The sequence below is a fragment of the Cydia strobilella genome, chromosome 9 (assembly GCF_947568885.1).
Source record: "Cydia strobilella chromosome 9, ilCydStro3.1, whole genome shotgun sequence".
Taxonomy (NCBI): domain Eukaryota; kingdom Metazoa; phylum Arthropoda; class Insecta; order Lepidoptera; family Tortricidae; genus Cydia; species Cydia strobilella.
The window spans coordinates 2,944,952-2,962,209 of record NC_086049.1 but is presented as its reverse complement, the minus strand read 5'-3'; the positions used below and the strand labels follow the sequence as shown (position 1 = coordinate 2,962,209).

Sequence of the window (17,258 nt, the reverse complement as noted above, 5' to 3'; positions counted from 1 at the left end):
TTACCACAAATTGAGGATATTCATACATGTACGTCATTTCACAGTAATTCTTTTTGTCACTAAAATGAATATTTAACACACCCAAAAGAAATGCAATAAAGAAAATCAATGCAATTATTTGGTAAATACTCGAAGTAATTATTTGTAACAGCTTCATTTTGAATTTATAAATTACACAACCTCTACAAATCACAAAACTAGCGTTTAAATATTTAGGTGTATGTATTTTTATTAATTAAATAAAGTGTTTGCAAACGCAAATATGTGACTGGACACTTTGAAACATTTTACGATTTTATTTATATCTCAGCAAGCTCGTCTCGACCGCCCGACCGAAAATTGAAAAACACTGATCGACTGTCAGATTGTTTGTTTGAGTCGCTCCACAATTCCTGATTCATGAAAGTCATGAGATGACATAGGACCTATCGTGTGTCTGGAACAGTTTTATTTATATTTTTTATTGGACTCTACAAACGATTTGCATTTGATCGATCGTTGCTCCTACTTAGCCGGTAATTATAGTTTGTCAAAGGACTGTCTAATTTCAAATTACTATCTTTGTCTTACACTAGTACTAGCACCCAAAAGAAAAGGATGAGTATAGTTTTTTTTGTTCTTATTTACTGACAATTTGGTTTGACCAACTATATGTAAAATAGCATGCCATTTTGTTGCACCGTCTGTAGAACAGAACTGACACTGTCAGTTTTTGACAGTGACACATCACAACTTCTGCAACTTCATATCATAACATAACCTTACTTTATATTGTTGCATACTTTGATCCCCCTGATCAAAACAACAATAAAACGATACTATCTCATCTCATTCAAACAAGGTGACCTTACTTTAACTGAATGCGTTCTGTTATTTAAAGATTTTAAAGTGAGTACTTCCTGTTATGGACTTGAATGTAGGGCACATTTCAATTTTCTGTCACAAACTAGGTACTAAAATAGAAGTAATCGATATTGGTTTTAAGTAACATTGTTAATTCCAGATTTGGACATGGAAGTGATTTATCTGGGATTAGCTATACCAGCAGCAGTGGCTACATTCATTGTTTCAAGAGCTCTTTATTTGATTATACAAATACTCTCTTCAACTTGTCACTTAGAAAAACATGCATCTTTACGTACTATTCTGTGCATCGGATCTGGTGGGCATACAACAGAAATGCTTCGCCTATCAAAAAAGTTAGATTTACATAAATATCAAGATCGCTTGTACATAGTTGCCGACAGTGACACCAGTAGTGAAATAAGAGTACATAAATCAATTGAGAAAGGCACAAACTACACTATTAGTAAAATACCTAGAAGTAGAAATGTTAAGCAGTCATATATTACGTCTGTATTAAGTACTTTATATGCTACTATATACACAGTTCCAATTGTGTATACATTCAAACCAGATGTTATTTTTTGTAATGGCCCTGGTACATGTATACCTATTTGTGTAGTTGCTTTTATATTACGCTGTATACTTGTATTAGACTGTAGGATAGTGTTTGTAGAAAGCATTTGTAGAGTAAGAACCTTGTCATTGTCAGGCAAGATTTTACAATATTTTGCAGATGTAATAGTTGTTCAATGGCCTTCATTACGAGATGTTTGTCCTAGAGCTAAATATTATGGAAGGCTGACATGAATAACATGTTGAATCTCTTTTAGTGTTGTGTAATTGTTCAATTTGAATCTTAGAGGATACAACCAAACGGAGTAGCCATTAACAGGCGTTCCCCTCTGTTGAAAATAGGTGGCACAGTGTATGGACTGACGTTTTTATCTGACATGGCTATTTTTACATTACATATACATTTGACGTGCCCCTCCCCCGCAAAAATCGGCACTGTTTTGTACAGAAAATTGCAGACAAGGTGTTTTAGTTTGGTTATATCCTCTAAGATTTGAATGAACAAACTCACTACTCTTAACCTCCTTGCTTAAACAATAAAGTTTATATTTTAGCAGATTATCTTGTTGTTTGTTGTTAAAATAAAATAGTCATCCTGTTTAATTATAATTACCATGTTAGCTGCCTTTACAGTTTTTTTTAAATTCTGTGAGCTAAAGGCCCTTTTATACTATCAGATATATTGTATGGCAAAAATGACCCATTATCTGCATCCTTTTGCATTTATTTTCCCTATCCGCCTTAAATTGTGGATTTTATTAAATCTAAATAATGTATCTAAATTTGTTTTAACTATGCACAATAAAGAATATATCTATCTATCTAAATGATCCAATAAAGGGCTAAATCAGGCATAAATGAATTAGTTGGAATAAAAGTCTAAAATACCCATGAAAAATGTGTATAATTTTGGTGTAATACATAGTCCTGGAGAGATCATACTATTTCTCCTTGTTTTGATGCATTAAGTTTTTCTGGCTCGACTAGACACGCAACAAGAGATTAATTTCCTTGCCTTTTTATCTTTAAACATTGAAGACTTCTAGAAATAAGTACAAAATTATATTATCAAGGCACCACTTTCTTAATGTAAATAAAATTTGAGCAAACAAGGTGCTCTGAAATATCTGAACTAGACTGTAAAAAAGGTGTATCATATTCAGATATTTTCGAGCACCCTGATTAGTACAGATACTTGTGATGGCGACTATTCAGTCAAGGTATTAAATATCGACATGGATAAAGTGCCAAAATTATATATGCACAACCAATTATTATTGCCCATACATTAAGGTAGTGCGTACATATTTTTCCCACTTTATCCGTGTCGATATTTAATACCTTCACTGTACAATGACAAAGGATTGTAACCAGCTAGTTTTAGAATAGATATTGCTATAACTCTTTTTCGACCCATAAAATCAACTTTCCCCACCTAGAATAATGTAATTCTATTATTATGAGTTAAAATTCAGGGATTATCTAATTCTTATCACCAATGATAATGCCTTAACGTTGATACTAATTTTAAATATAAATTTAGGCACATAATAGGCAAAGATTTTAGTTGCTTAATGTTTAAGTACTTCAATTTTACAATGGATTTTTTTAACAAAAGTAGGAAAAACCCTGATAGCAATAAGTAATCCCATATTAAAGGAAATATTAAGCTTAAAAATATAAATTTTATTCATATTATACATTGTGAACGGGAATAACCCCACAGATTATAACAAATATCAATCTCGACAAAATTATTCCCCACTACGATACTATGTAGTGTAGTGTACAACTTGGTATAAGTAACAGATACAAAATTGAGTTTTATCTGAATTCTGAACTTTACGATGGCATTAGTTCCGCTACCGGCACCGCTAGAATATCTCAGGTTATTCCAGTCCACTGTATACATTAATATATTTATCTCAGATCAACAATCTAAAGTAATATCCAATCAATGTGTTGTTCAGTAAAATTGGCAAAAGTCATTATGTAAATGCAATTATTCCCTATAGATCCATCTTGGATCTATACAGAATGAAGGTGTAAATGCATCAGTCTTCAAAGATCTCATTTCCAGAAGGTCTCATATCACACAGATCAAAAAGGGAACTGAGAAAAAATGTGACGTTTTCAACCAATAGGTACCACATTGTCGGTTGTCGATAAGGTTGATTTCAAATTAAAGCTATATGGAAATAGCGCCTTATTGACAACCGACAATAAGTACCTTTCTGATTGAGAATGGCACAAATATTACCATCCAACCTTACTGGGAACAAATGGGAGTACACAATCCTATTTTTTCATGCCCTAGCTAGATCTGTATCACCAAATGAATGCTTTTAGTTCAATTAAACTATTTTAAGCCTTCATAAGGCAGAGGGAATATATTTCCCACATGATTTTGAACTTTGTTTCAAAGGGATAGGGTTCAATTTTGCATAATTTCTGATGCCCTTATAAAAGGTTAAAATATGTATTTACATGTCACAAAAACACACTTTTTATAATACAAATTCCAGGGACAGTCAACATATGTTTACATATTTCACTTTATTACAAAGGAGCCAGGTGCGAAAGTGTAAACATATTTTTGAAGCTCTTCCCATTTGTTTTCAGCAGGGACAGATAGAAAAATATTTCTTTGTCCCCACCTCATGCTTCTCATCCCATGGAGCAGGAACAAATGGGAATGCACCATCTTTGCTAACTCAACTTATGACAAAGATTAACAAATAACGTCCCACACTACACTGGAAGAAAATGTTCTTACATTTGATCATTGGAACATGAATTTTGCATATGATGCCTTATCTTGCATCTCTTTCATTAATATCGCAAATGAAACTGTCAACCATATTTGCAAACAACAGCCATGTATGTTGTAGGCATAGAGATAAGATAAAAGTAAACATGGCATTGTTGGCAATGACCTATTTTGCAAGTTCATTTTATGAATTTTAATGTAACATTCTTAAAAGTTAAAGACATTTCGTGTTATAGAAATCCAATGTTTAAAAGCCTATAAATTTGTGATAAGCTTAAAGCGCATATTATGTTTTTGTAGTTTTAAAATAGGTATCGTTAAATCCCACTTATATCAAATTTAAATGTGTAGGCTAAATTTCTGTGTTCGAAGATACTACAACAAAGACAGAAGTTAAGCCTGTCAGCCTTTAAGTCTTGGCCAAGACTACACTTGAAGTACATGTCAATTAAACATGGGCACTGTTTATCCTAAAATACAGATTAACCTACTTAGGAAACAGAGCTTCTGATTAATTTTTAAGAATTCCATTTGTATAAGTTTGTTCATGAAATAAATCTGTCATCTGTTTATATAAAAAAAGCATTGTTTAAAACCGATAACAAGATGACATCAACATTGTACGATATACATCTTCAAATTGTTTCGTAAATGTCAGAAATGTCTTCATCTTTAGTTAACGTCACTTTCTATCAAAAACACAAATATTATCTCAATGTAAAATTTTAAATTTTAGATGAACTTACCTTGAAAAATTAAACATGAACTTGCACTATGCAAACTTATTCCCAATTAAATTCCATATTTTTCTTTATATTTTCGTCACTGTATAAAAAGTTAGCATTACCACTAGGTAATTCAATTGGCATAATAGAGAATACTAATTAACCAATGTATATACATGCATGTAAATAAGTACATACAAGGAGATTAAGTTAACCTTAAACAACTAGATGCAGTGATTTATATGGTAAAGATAACTAATTTCCATACAAAATGCAATGCTCCAAAATGGTGTTAGTCTAAGGTGCATCCATACTGCAGTTAAATTTTATGGAGCTACTGTGGCACAGAATAAGTAATAGTATTATCATACAGAACAGAACGGCCACGCACCGCCCCGCCCCGACTCGAATTACCTCGACGCGCGACGCGTACCAGATTGACGGCCGTTTGCCGGCCGCTCAGTACTATTTTTAAGCAACTTACTCACACTATGACGCACGACGCGTGTACAGACGTGCCGTTCACACATAGAAACGCAAGTGATTTTTGATGTATAGCGTGTCCGCCCTGTGACTGTGGAGCAACACTGCAACAGTAAGTAAGTTACCTGAATGTTGCCATGTCATACAGTAATGTTCCGCTTTAACTGCGGTGTGGATGCACCATGCAGAAAGTTCAGCCCTTAATTTTGCACAAAAGTCAAGTTAGTGAATGTAAACCTCCTCAAGAATAAAAAAGAATGAATCCTGGATAAAATGCAATAAGAGGGTTAGAGGTTGTGTCCCAACACTGTAAAATTAAGGGTAATAGAAAATGTATGGAAATTAGCAGTCATTATTAACTAGTCTCTGCTAGAAGTAACAAATATTACAAATGCAAGCCTGCCTCATGGTTTGGCGCCGTCATTAGTTTGATTGCTAGTCTCCTCCTTGGCTTCGTCATTTCGTTCCGCTATTTTCCCATCACCAATGAGGCACATTGCTTCGTCATAAGTAGGCGGAGGAGGTTCAGAGCTTGATGGTTGCGGTTTGCTCGGGGCAGCGCTTGATATTAAGGCGTCGTAGGACGGAGGTAGGGTGGCGCTGGATGCTGTTCTGGGGACCTGACTGCTGTAAGATTGTTCGGCTTGAACTGCTGCCATGTCCTGGAATAGTGATAAAGAACTTTCATTAGATGAACATGATTCTGTCCTGTAAAAATTTTAACTGTTGTGAGTAGAGTGAATTTACAGGGGGCGTCACAGAAAAGTGTCACGTATGTGACACCATATTTTTAACACTTCTGATAAAGCTAAGAAGCCGATATTTAGCATGATTTTGATTATGTTTGACGATATATTCTTAGATTTAGTTTTTAGATTTGCGGTCATTTATTTTATTTTAATTTAAATTGATTACTAATAAGTAAATGTAATTAGCCTAGAATAATATTACTATTGTGTGCCCTTACAGGGTGTCATGATCTGACTTTATATTATGTAACACCTATTACATAATAGGTGTTACATAATATATTTTTAATATATGTTTTTAAGCGTCTACTCCGCAAGCATCTTCTGTCAGAAGAATTTAAATAATGTTCTCCATCTTGTATGTACTAATATGTATTAGTTTATCTTTAGTATATCATATAAGTATTAGTATTTAATCATAATTTTGTTAGTTTACGTTATTATGATTATATATATATACATAATATTTGATTTTTTTTTGGTTCTATTTCTCGTTATAATTTATGAATCTATCCTGCACCAACATTTATGTCTCTGTTTGACCTAATGGTTGACTGGTAGAGAATGCCTTTTGGCATTAAGTCCGCCATTTGTACATTTTTCTTTGCTTGTGCAATAAAGTTTAAATAAATAAATAAATAAATAAAATATAAAGGTAAGGTGTCATGTACATACATGACAATACAATAAATAAATAATAAACTTAGTTGTAGATTCAACAGTATATAATACAGATTTCTGCAGGTTATTAAGGTAGCTGCCATCCTCATCACATCCCGAACAAAACAGACCTTTTTGTGGAATGCCCCAACATCCAATAAGTTTACAGCTAAACCACAGAATAAATAATAGTGCTACCGTACAGAAAGGAAACTTCCTATAGTCAGCAGCAGAAGTTGCTGAGCGTGCGAGGTGTTCAGAATAATCATGACGCGACTTTATTGTTAAGAGAATAAGAGCGCGTCAAAGTAATTTTGACCACTCCACCCGCTTAGCAACTTCTGCTGCTGACTGTACAAAACTGAAGTTTGACAGCGGTTTAGGGACAAATCATGCTGTTCCTTTCTAATATATGGCACTTTCCCTTTCGGCTATTTAATTATTATTATTATTATTATAGCCTCTTTGTTTCCATACTCTTTTCCATTTTTTTTTTTTTTTTTATATTTAAATTTGGTTAAAATATGTTTTTATGCTGTTGTTGTTTCTGTTATTTTTTCTTCTTTCTTGGGGTATGGATCCCGTTTGGGTAAAGGCCTCCTCCCATTTCTTCCATAAATATCTATGTTTGGCATTGTACATCCAGTCTTTCCCGGCAACCTCTACTATGTCATCGGTCCACCGTTTGACAGGTCTTCCAGTTTTCCTCTTCGCTGGTAATGGTCCTTTCCATTTTGTTGTTAATGTTGTCCATCTGTTATCTATACACCTTGAGATGTGTCCTGCCCATTGCCACTTGAGCTTTAGAGCTTGTGTGAGCGCATCCTTTACGTTTGTTTTGCTTCTTATAGTTTCGTTTCTAATTTTATGCATTTTGTTAATTCTCAGTATGCTTCTTTCCATAGCTCGTTGTGTAGTATTTATTTTTTGTTTGATTTTGTTAGTATAAGTCCACGTTTGGCATCCATATAGTAAACTGGGCAAAAGGCATGTGTCCATTACTATCCTTTTTATCTTCATACTATATTTTCCTTTCAGAATTTCTTTGAATGACCAGAACTTTCGCCATGTAATATTCTTCCTTCTATCTACCTCTTCCTCGTTATTAGTCCGTGAAAAGGAAATTTGCTTGCCCAGGTATATGTATTTCTTTACATACTCAATAGTGTTTCCATTGACATTGATGGGAATGTTTGGGCTGTTAGTCATTACCTTCGTTTTGCTTCTGTTCATTTGTAGGCCTACTTTATTGCTTTCTTTTTCTAGTGTGCATAGCATATTCTCTAGTTGTTTGGCATTTTCCGCAAATATGATTATGTCGTCTGCAAACCGCAGATGCGTTAGGTGACATCCTTCAATGTTGATACCATATCCAGTCCAGTTTAAGTTTTTAAAAATATTTTCTAGTACGGCAATGAAAAGCTTAGGCGACAGAGGGTCGCCTTGCCTCACTCCTCTTTCAATTTTAATATGATCTCCTCTTGTTTCAAGTTTAACTCTGCTTGTGCTATGTGAGTATATGTGTTTGATGATATTTATGTATTTCTCTTCTACTCCTGACATTTTCAGTGCATTCCAGATTGAGTTATGGCTGATGCTGTCGAAGGCTTTGCTGTAGTCAACAAAAGCAACATATAATGGTTTCCTGAATTCATTAAATTTTTCGATTAGTTGTTCCACTACATGTATATGATCGGTGGTGCTAAAGCCTGAGCGGAAGCCTGCCTGTTCTCTTGGTTGTATGGTGTCGATTTTTATAGCAATTCTTTTCAGTATAATCGATGTGAAGAGCTTGTATACACTTGTCAGTAGGCTAATGGGTCTGTAATTTCCAATGTCTAGTGGGTCTCCTTTTTTGTATATTAGTACTATATCAGAAGAGCACCATTGTGTTGGAACTATTTCAAATTCTAGTATCATATTAAATAATCTCGCTAGGTGCTTAAGTAATATTGGAGCTCCTAGTTTAAGGCAGTCATTTGCTAGTCCATCTGGGCCAGGGCTCTTTTCATTTTTCAATTTCTTTATGTGAGAGTTTACTTCGTCTTCGTCAATTGATTTAACTGAGTTGCACTCATTGTTGTTGATATGTTCTTGCTGTAATGGAGTATTTTCTTTCTTGCTGTAGAGTTCTCTATAAAACTTAGTTGCATGCTCTAATATCTCCTTTCTTGATTTGGTTTCGCCTGAGCCATTCTCTAACTTTTGTATCCAATTCTTGTGTAGAGCCATTTCCTTGTAAGCTCTTTTGGTACTTCTGTGCGTTTGTAGATTTCTTGTTATTATCTCTTCCCTGTAATTATTGTAGTCTTCTTTGATTGCTTTGTTAGTATTTTTAAACATTTTTGTGAGTTCCTTTTTTTGTTCTTTAGTTTTGTTTTTTATTATTATTATTATTTAGCTTTATCCCACATTAGTGGTCCCCAAGGGTATAAGCCTCCTCCATCTGTCTCCACCTCTCTTTGTCGGTGGCAACATCCATCCATTTTTTTCCCGCAGCCTGTACAATGTCATCTGCCCATCTTTTTCTTTGCCTTCCCGCTCTTCTCTTTCCAGCTGGGCCTGGCCATTTTGTTACAAGATTTGTCCACCTTTGATCCTGATATCTTGCTACATGACCTGCCCACCTCCACTTTTGTTTCAGACTAAACTGCAGGGCATCTGTTATCTTTGTTCTCTTGCGGATGTCTATATTTCTTGTTTTTTGTATTCTTCTTAAATTTAAAATACTTCTTTCCATTGCATGCTGGCAAGATAGAATTTTGTTCTTCGCTCTTTCCGTGTAAACCCATGTTTGGCATGCATATGTCAAGCTAGGAAGAATGCAGGAGTCCATTATGATCTTTTTCATGTTAAGATTGTAATTGCCTTTGAGAATTTCTTTTTGTGCCCAGTATTTCTTCCAGGTTGTGTTTATTCTTCTATCAATTTCATTTTCATTACTGGTTGTTGCGAAAGATACTAATTTTCCCAGATATACATAGTCTTCCACATAATCTATGGGTTTTTCCTCTATTTTGATAGTCTTCTTGTTGTAGTTTGACATGATTTTAGTTTTAGATGCATTCATGTGCAGGCCGATTTTTTTGCTTTCAAAGTCCAGTTCTTGTAGCATTTTTTCCATGTCTTTTGCTGATTCACTAAAGATGGCTATGTCATCAGCAAATCTTAAATGCGTTAGTTTTTTGTTTGATATCCATATTCCTTTTCGATTCCAGTCCATTTTCTTGAAAATATCCTCCAGAACCGCTATAAATAGTTTTGGAGAGAGTGGGTCGCCTTGTCTCACTCCTCTCCCAATTGTGAATGGTTCGCCTTGCCTTTCTAGTTTAACTCTGCTTGTGCTTTTTGAATAAATATTCTTTATTATGTCTATATATGTGTTGTTGATATTATTGTTTTTTAGGGCAAGCAATATAGATGACTGTGTTATACTATCGAAAGCTTTCGAGTAGTCCACAAAAGCTATATATAGTGGCCTATTAAATTCTTTATATTTTTCAATAACCTGTTCCATGGTGTGGATGTGGTCGGTTGTAGAATAGTGTGATCTGAATCCTGCCTGTTCAACCGGTTGATTTCTGTCGATGTTTGGAGCTATTCTACTCAGAATTATTGATGAGAAGAGTTTATATATTGTTGATAGTAGGCTTATAGGTCTGTAGTTGCTGATGTCAAGCGGGTTCCCTTTCTTGTAGAGTAGTGTTATGTTGGATTCACACCACTGGTTTGGTACTTCCTTGTTTTTCAAAACTAGGTTGAACAGTTTTACTAGATATGTTATTAAAATTGGAGCACCTATTTTTAGGGCTTCATTCGAGATGCTGTCTGCTCCTGGGCTTTTCTCAGGTTTTAATTTTTTTATATGTTTTAGGATCTCATTTATAGTTATTTGCTCTGGGATTGTTTCTGAAGTATTTTCTTTATTACGGTTATAGTTAATTTCTTCCTCCTGTAATGGTTTTTTGTAAAGTCCAGCATAGAAAGTTGTGGCATGTTTCACTATATCATCTCTATCCCTAGTTTCTCCCTTTTCATCATTCAAAGATTGTATCCAATTTTTGCAAGTAGCAAGTTCTTTAAAAGCTCTCTTTGAGCTTCTGAACTTTGACATGTTCCTTTCTATTACTGATTGTCTATGGCTATCATAGTCTTTTCGGATTGCCTTATTTGTTTGTTTGAATATCACCTTTAATTCTTCTTTAATTTCTCTGGTTCTTGGCTTCATGGTCAATAGTTCATGTCGTCTAGAAATTAGACTAAGTGTTTGATTGGTAAGAACTCTGTGTTGGGTAGTGCTTGGTTTTTTAGTAGATTGTAGACTTTTTGCTATTATTATTTCCAATTTATTACTTAGGGATTGGACATCTTCGGACTCGATCAGTGAATTTTCTGATGTTGTTACATATTTTTCTAGATTTTTAATATAGTTACTTCGTTCTATTACACTCTTCAGCTTGTTGGGGACTGTATTAAACACTCTTCGACTGACTTTAGGTTTTTCTGTATTAAGAGTACATCTTACTAGTCTATGATCCGAGGGAAAGCTTACATTGTTCAACACCTCTATGTTTTTTATAGTATTTGGTTTAGGGCTGAGAATAAAGTCGATTTCGTTTTTTGTGTTGTTATCAGGTGAGACCCATGTCCATCTTCGAGATGCTTTCTTTTTAAAGTATGTATTCATTATAGATAGGTTGTTCTCATATGCATACTGTATTAGGCGTTCGCCCCTGGCATTTCTTTCCCCATATCCATGTTTTCCCATTATGGTGTTTTCTTCTGGTTTGGGATGTCCAATTTTAGCATTGAAGTCCCCGATGATTATTATGTTTTTATCAGCTGAGCTTTGTGCTTCCGATAAGTCCTTGTAAAATTTTGTGATGTCTTCTTCACTTGAGCTCTCAGTAGGGGAGTAAACTTGTATTATTGAGAGGGGTCCATCTTCAAATTTCATTCGTAGTAATGCGACTCTTTCTGATATTCCCTTAAAGCTTAAAATATTGTTCTTTAATGATTTTTGAATGATGAAACCCACTCCATAGAGGCCCTTAGTTTCACCCTTATAGCACAGTATATATTCTGTATGTTCTTCAATAGCACATCCCAGTTTTCTCGTTTCTGCGAGTCCTATGATGTCCCATTTGATTTTTTCTAATGCTTGGTTTAGGTCTAACATTCTTTGTTTTGTTGATAATGACCTTACATTATAAGTGCACACTTTAAGATAGTTATCCTTTTTTGATATTGTTTTCTCTTGTGATTTGATGCGGTTAGTGTTGATGGTGTTCTTTTGGTGTTTAGAATTAATTTTTGTTGATTTTTTGTTGGATGGAGGGTAATAGTCGTCTTTACGGTAATAGTTTTGTTTTTAGTTTGTATTAATTCTGCATGTTTCTTGATTAGTTCTTTTGTATGGTTGCTAAGTATTGTATGTTGTTTCCTTCTAGTTTCTTCCCTACTTTGTAAACTGCGCAATATATTCTCTTCCAAGTAGTTGTAATATGTTTGTACACTTTCAGGCATATTGGTCAGTTCTCCATTAAGATTTGTTTTTAGGTTGTCTATGTAATTTTTAATTTCATCAACAGTTTTAGGGCTTCTTATCTTGTTTTTATAATTTTTTCTGTTTTTACTTTTGTGGCATAGATTGAATGTTGCTCGAAGTAGTCTGTGGTCCGTCCGGCTATTTAATAGGGTTGTCAAAATTGAAGTCATTGTCTTATCAGTAGTCGTGCACGCAAAGGGATGTCAAGTTGTGTAAACCCTAATGATTGCTCGGAGCAATGCTGAGCCGAACGGAGCCGAGAATACCCGAAAGGAGGAGTTTCGCACCCCTTGTTTAACTCATACTTTAAGCTTCTCATGCAATGTTTCAGAGAGCCTAGATCTATATCCTGTAGCCGCCCAGAGGCCTATAAAGAGGTCTCTCATTCCATTCTATTTTTAAGGATTATTTTGACAAATGGACCTAGTTATGCACAAACGTTCCAACCCACAATGGCGTCCATAGTGGGTTGGAACGTTTGTGCATAAATACGTCCAAATCGAAATCACATTTCTCTTTGCAAATTTTGAAAAGAGGGCAGCTAGAAGATATCATTTCTGTCTAATTTTTATTTACAGTTTTGGTGTTGAGCCGTCCTAAACAAAATGAACCATGTGTCCAGTCCAAAGTTATATGAGTTAGGCCTTATCAGTCTTAGCCTTTTTTATGTGTGTGCTTTGCTAAAATTGTAGAGTTCAAACATCAGGCAAACCTGTTTGAATACAACAATTAACAACTTGTTCTCAAATGAGTGACCTGGTGCTAATGAGTTGTATGTATAACATGGAGCTAATAGCATCAAAACAACAACACAATTACTTTTATTTTTGTAACTCTCTAGGTAGTTAACTTAAAGGTGCAAAGATAGTTATTATGCTATCATACATAATTATAAACATTGCACAATTTAAATCACGGTTCAAAGCAGGGTATGGCCTGTAATTATCTTCAAATGCCATCTAGCTACGTCACGCACCCCAGCTGATCTATAGAATACAAACATTCAAATTTGTATTACTGTTACTAGCACACTTACCCTAATTATTGCACGTTGGTGAAGCAGCATTTGTATCACACTTTTTCTCCGCAGATATAACATACTCTTCACGGCCACCATCATTCCAGAACATATAAATATTGGTCCCACTAGCCACATGTGTCCTAAGTTACTCAAGATGTAACCATCGGCATCTCCCAGTGCAAGGACTGTTATAACTGTTCCGACAGAAAAAAGGACCATAGAAAGCACGAAATACGAATAACTGGTGCAGTCACATCTGCCGAACCTCTGCTCTTCATCTAAATCGAAGTCTCTATGCCGTAACCGATGTAAACGTTGTCTGATAAATGGACTATCGAATACGGTAGCCATTTTAAGAGAAATCTCATAAATCACCCGAGCAATATAGTGCACTTCACAGTTTCATTCTTATATAAAAATAATCAGCAATATTTCTAAGTAACTGGACCATGGAATAACAGGAATATGAAAGTGCAAACAATAATAGAAACTTTTCTAAATCACTTCTCTTCTCGATCGCAATACAAGCAAAAGCAAAGCAAACAGGTTAGATTTTAGAAGGTATCGATTCTACCGACTCTAATCGAATCGAAATCGAATGATCACAGGTGTAAACAGGTTAATCGATATAGTTGGTCAAGAAAAAAAACTATATACTCATCCTTTCTTTTGGGTGCTAGTACTAGTGTAAGACAAAGATAGTATGATTCTCTCTGTCTATGTCTATGTAAATGAGACAGTCCTTTGACAAACTATATGTCATGAGACTTGAGAGTTGCTTGAGAGCGTGATTGTACTTGTCTTATGGTGCGTACACACCAAGCCAACGAACGCTAACTAATGGGTTTGGTTTGCCGCAATGAGTATAGTAAGTATAGTTGGTCAAGCAAATCTTGTCAGTAGAAAATGGCGCGAAATTAGAATTTTCTATGGGACGATAACCCTTCGCGCCTAATAATATGTAGCTAGCTGTTAATATAATCTCTATAAAGCTCCCTCGACACTCGTGCGCGGATCCCGGCGCAAAGCCGTGAACGCGAGTGTGGAGGCAATTTCGTAGATCTGCGACGCTCGCTCCACACTCGCGTTCGCGTTTAAAATGTGTTTCTCTGGCTTACAAACATTCGACAAACAAAACACACACATCGCAAATTGTTACATCTGTACAGTCCTTAATTCTTAAATAAATCGATTCTATGAACCCGATTATGCGATTAAAGATTTTCTGATTGTTAAATATGGACCTTAAATAGACTGGGGCCTTTTTCATAAAATAAAGATGTCTTGCGTTACACTTCGTTTGACAGCTCGACTTGCTCTTGCTTGACAGATAGAGAAGATAAGACAACGCAGACAAACTAAATTCGCTACGTCGTAACTGGAGTATTTTGTAATTTTCATTGTTTTTCACAAATATCAAGTTGCAAATGGCTTGAAAACGAGTGATACAATTGCCGTGCTATATACTTTCATGTTCCGAAGTACCCAAGTATTAGTGGAGTTTCGTCAACATGGCTCGCACAGTCCTGTTGTTTTGTTTAGTTATCTTCGTTAGCACAGGTATGACGTTAATGTTCTTTATATTATGTTCCTACGTTGTTATTTAGAGGTTATTATTAAAGATTTGTGATTATATTGATAGTATATTAATGATTACGAATGATTATTTTTTAGTTGCGCCGTGCAAGGTGTCGTTGACGAATAATGGGCCGGCGGTGCGTGGTTCGAACATCACGTTCACGGCGACCTTGTCGCAGAGTTGTATAGGGGAAAACCTGAAGTATGTGTTTATGGACAGCAGTGGTTACACTAACGATGCTGAGGTGAGTTGTAGTTGTCAGTTTAATCTTCATCTATTGCTCAAAAATCTCAAAATTGAGGAGTCTCAACTCTTGTACAGTCAGGTGCAGAGATACCTTCCCCTTAAATAAACCTCTATACAGAAGAGGTCAGATGTCGCCAGCTGATACAAAAAAGGAATCACCACAGATACATACAAAGCTTGTGCATGTATGCTTTGTATTACTTTTTGTATTGCTGTTGATGCCCCAAATAAATAAAATAATAATAAATAATAAATAAAGCTGACACCCTACCATGAAAAAATTCGCGGGAGGCCCTTTCGATAAGCCACGGGTAAACAGAGATTGACTATTTTTAAATGGTTTGCTTGTTACAGTTCATGTCCACAACTGGTGTTGTAAACTGGACCGTTGAGTACAAACGGAATCTGTTTGTCGCTCGCCAGTACACAGCAGAAGTCCATATCAAAAGGCTTTACAATATCATCAACATGTACATTGAGATTGCAAGAGCGAGCACTGACTTCACTCTTACAGGTAAATTAATTAATTATGTTAGTTTTTATCCAACTTCTATTTCAAGTATTTGGTTGTGGCTTGTGGTTTTTTTAGGGTTCCGTACCCAAAGGGTAAAAACGGGACCCTATTACTAAGACTCCGCTGTCCGTCTGTCCGTCCGTCTGTCTGTCTGTCACCAGGCTGTATCTCATGAACCGTGATAGCTAGACAGTTGAAATTTTCACAGATGATGTATTTCTGTTGCCGCTATAACAACAAATACTAAAAACAGAATAATATAAATAATTAAATGGGGCTCCCATACAACAAAAGTGATTTTTTTGCTGATTTTTTCCGTAATGGTACGGAACCCTTCGTGCGCGAGTCCGACTAGCAATTGGCCGGTTTTTTCTGACTGGGTGCACAGTGAAAAATTAATTTTGTAATGACAAACATTTGTGTATTTTTCATGAAACTTATGTTATTACTTTGGAAATCGAGAGTTACTTGAACTTTATACAAATCCACATGTATGTTTACTTGGGGTAAAAATAGTATACAATATACATAATACATCATGCGTCATAAATGAGTCAGTTCACATTGCACGCACGATTGCTCTTATCAGTGTTAACCTATCAAGTGACATTCTATTCACGAGTTTCAATGTACTAAGGGCCGATTGTTATTTTGTTGTTGAGTTAGTTTAGTTGTAAAAAACGTCGCGATCGCGACCGACGCGTCCTCATCCATTGCGATCAGATATATATTAAACGGAGGCGATTTAGGGATCCGGGACCAACCAACCCACCTCCTCCTCCTCCTTGAACCAACGATTTATTACAACTCGAGATATGTTATAGGCGTTCCAAAATTGAAGCGCTTATTTTGTTGTTGAATTAGCTTAGCTGTAAACAACGTCGCGATCGCGACCGACGCGTCCTCATCCATCAGTTCTTTGCGATCAGATAGATATTAAACAGAGGCGATTTAGGGATCCGGGAATGTCTTTGAACCAACGATTTATTACAACTCGAGATATGTTATAGGCGTTCTAAAATTAAAGCGCTTATTTTGTTGTTGAATTAGCTTAGCTGTAAACAACGTCGCGATGGCGACCGACGTGTCCTCATCCATCAGTTCTTTGCGATTAGATAGATATTAAACAGAGGCGATTTAGGGATCCGGGAATGTCTTTGAACCAACGATTTACAACGTAAAGAATACATTAATTCATTGATTAACAGTAACCCCAATAAGTCCAAAGCAATGTGGAACGCCATTAATACCGAGCTGGCTCGGACGCCCCGTGAGCGCGTCGACTACACCGAGCTGCTAGTGGACAGCGCGGGCCGTCCGTTCGCGACCAAACAACTGGCGGTGGATGCACTAAACCACGAATTCGTATCGGCAGCCGTCGCGTGCGGCGCGCCCTCTGCCGATCGCGACCAGTGTATTGCCTCTTTATTGGACGAGCGCGCTGCCAGCGACTGTTCTATTAGACTCAGGCCGTTTACACCGTACGAAATTGCAAAAATATTCAAAACATCTATTGCACCCAAATGTTAGCTAATGGTGGGTAA

The 17,258-nt window shown here is 35.8% G+C and overlaps 4 protein-coding genes across 4 annotated transcripts in view; 2 read left to right on the top strand and 2 right to left on the bottom strand.

The window, feature by feature from the left end:
* Positions 1 to 276, bottom strand: part of LOC134744064 (GPI inositol-deacylase) — a 28,554-nt gene extending 28,278 nt beyond the window's left edge. The window contains exon 1 of the mRNA XM_063677727.1: positions 5 to 276. Coding sequence (XP_063533797.1) covers positions 5 to 157 — 153 coding nt within the window. The 5' untranslated portion in view covers positions 158 to 276. The remainder of the gene's footprint in view (positions 1 to 4) is intronic.
* Positions 277 to 738: 462 nt separating this feature from the next.
* Positions 739 to 1,980, top strand: LOC134744062 (UDP-N-acetylglucosamine transferase subunit ALG14 homolog). Its single transcript, XM_063677725.1, has 2 exons — positions 739 to 888; positions 1,004 to 1,980. Exon 2 carries the CDS (start codon positions 1,012 to 1,014, stop codon positions 1,651 to 1,653), a length of 642 nt encoding a protein of 213 aa, XP_063533795.1. The 5' UTR covers positions 739 to 888; positions 1,004 to 1,011; the 3' UTR covers positions 1,654 to 1,980.
* Positions 1,981 to 2,304: 324 nt separating this feature from the next.
* Positions 2,305 to 13,902, bottom strand: LOC134744063 (uncharacterized). Its single transcript, XM_063677726.1, has 2 exons — positions 13,391 to 13,902; positions 2,305 to 6,059 (listed from the first exon to the last, which is right to left on the bottom strand). Exons 1-2 carry the CDS (start codon positions 13,724 to 13,726, stop codon positions 5,802 to 5,804), a joined length of 594 nt encoding a protein of 197 aa, XP_063533796.1. The 5' UTR covers positions 13,727 to 13,902; the 3' UTR covers positions 2,305 to 5,801.
* Positions 13,903 to 14,710: 808 nt separating this feature from the next.
* On the top strand, positions 14,711 to 15,842 carry LOC134743864 (uncharacterized). The gene is made up of 3 exons (XM_063677490.1): positions 14,711 to 14,935; positions 15,050 to 15,198; positions 15,555 to 15,842. The coding sequence occupies exons 1-3, from the start codon at positions 14,887 to 14,889 to the stop codon at positions 15,828 to 15,830; spliced, it is 474 nt and encodes a 157-aa protein (XP_063533560.1). The 5' UTR covers positions 14,711 to 14,886; the 3' UTR covers positions 15,831 to 15,842.
* The last annotated feature ends 1,416 nt before the right edge of the window (positions 15,843 to 17,258 follow it).

Coding starts and splice junctions, on each gene's coding strand:
- LOC134744062 (XM_063677725.1), top strand. CDS start 1,012: ATGGAAGTGATTTATCTGGGATTAGCTATACCAGCAGCAGTGGCTACA.
- LOC134744063 (XM_063677726.1), bottom strand. CDS start 13,726: ATGGCTACCGTATTCGATAGTCCATTTATCAGACAACGTTTACATCGG. Junction 6,060..13,390: donor ACCAACGTGCAATAATTAGG/GTAAGTGTGCTA, acceptor TCACTATTCCAG/GACATGGCAGCAGTTCAAGC.
- LOC134743864 (XM_063677490.1), top strand. CDS start 14,887: ATGGCTCGCACAGTCCTGTTGTTTTGTTTAGTTATCTTCGTTAGCACA. Junction 14,936..15,049: donor AGTTATCTTCGTTAGCACAG/GTATGACGTTAA, acceptor ATTATTTTTTAG/TTGCGCCGTGCAAGGTGTCG. Junction 15,199..15,554: donor GTTACACTAACGATGCTGAG/GTGAGTTGTAGT, acceptor TGCTTGTTACAG/TTCATGTCCACAACTGGTGT.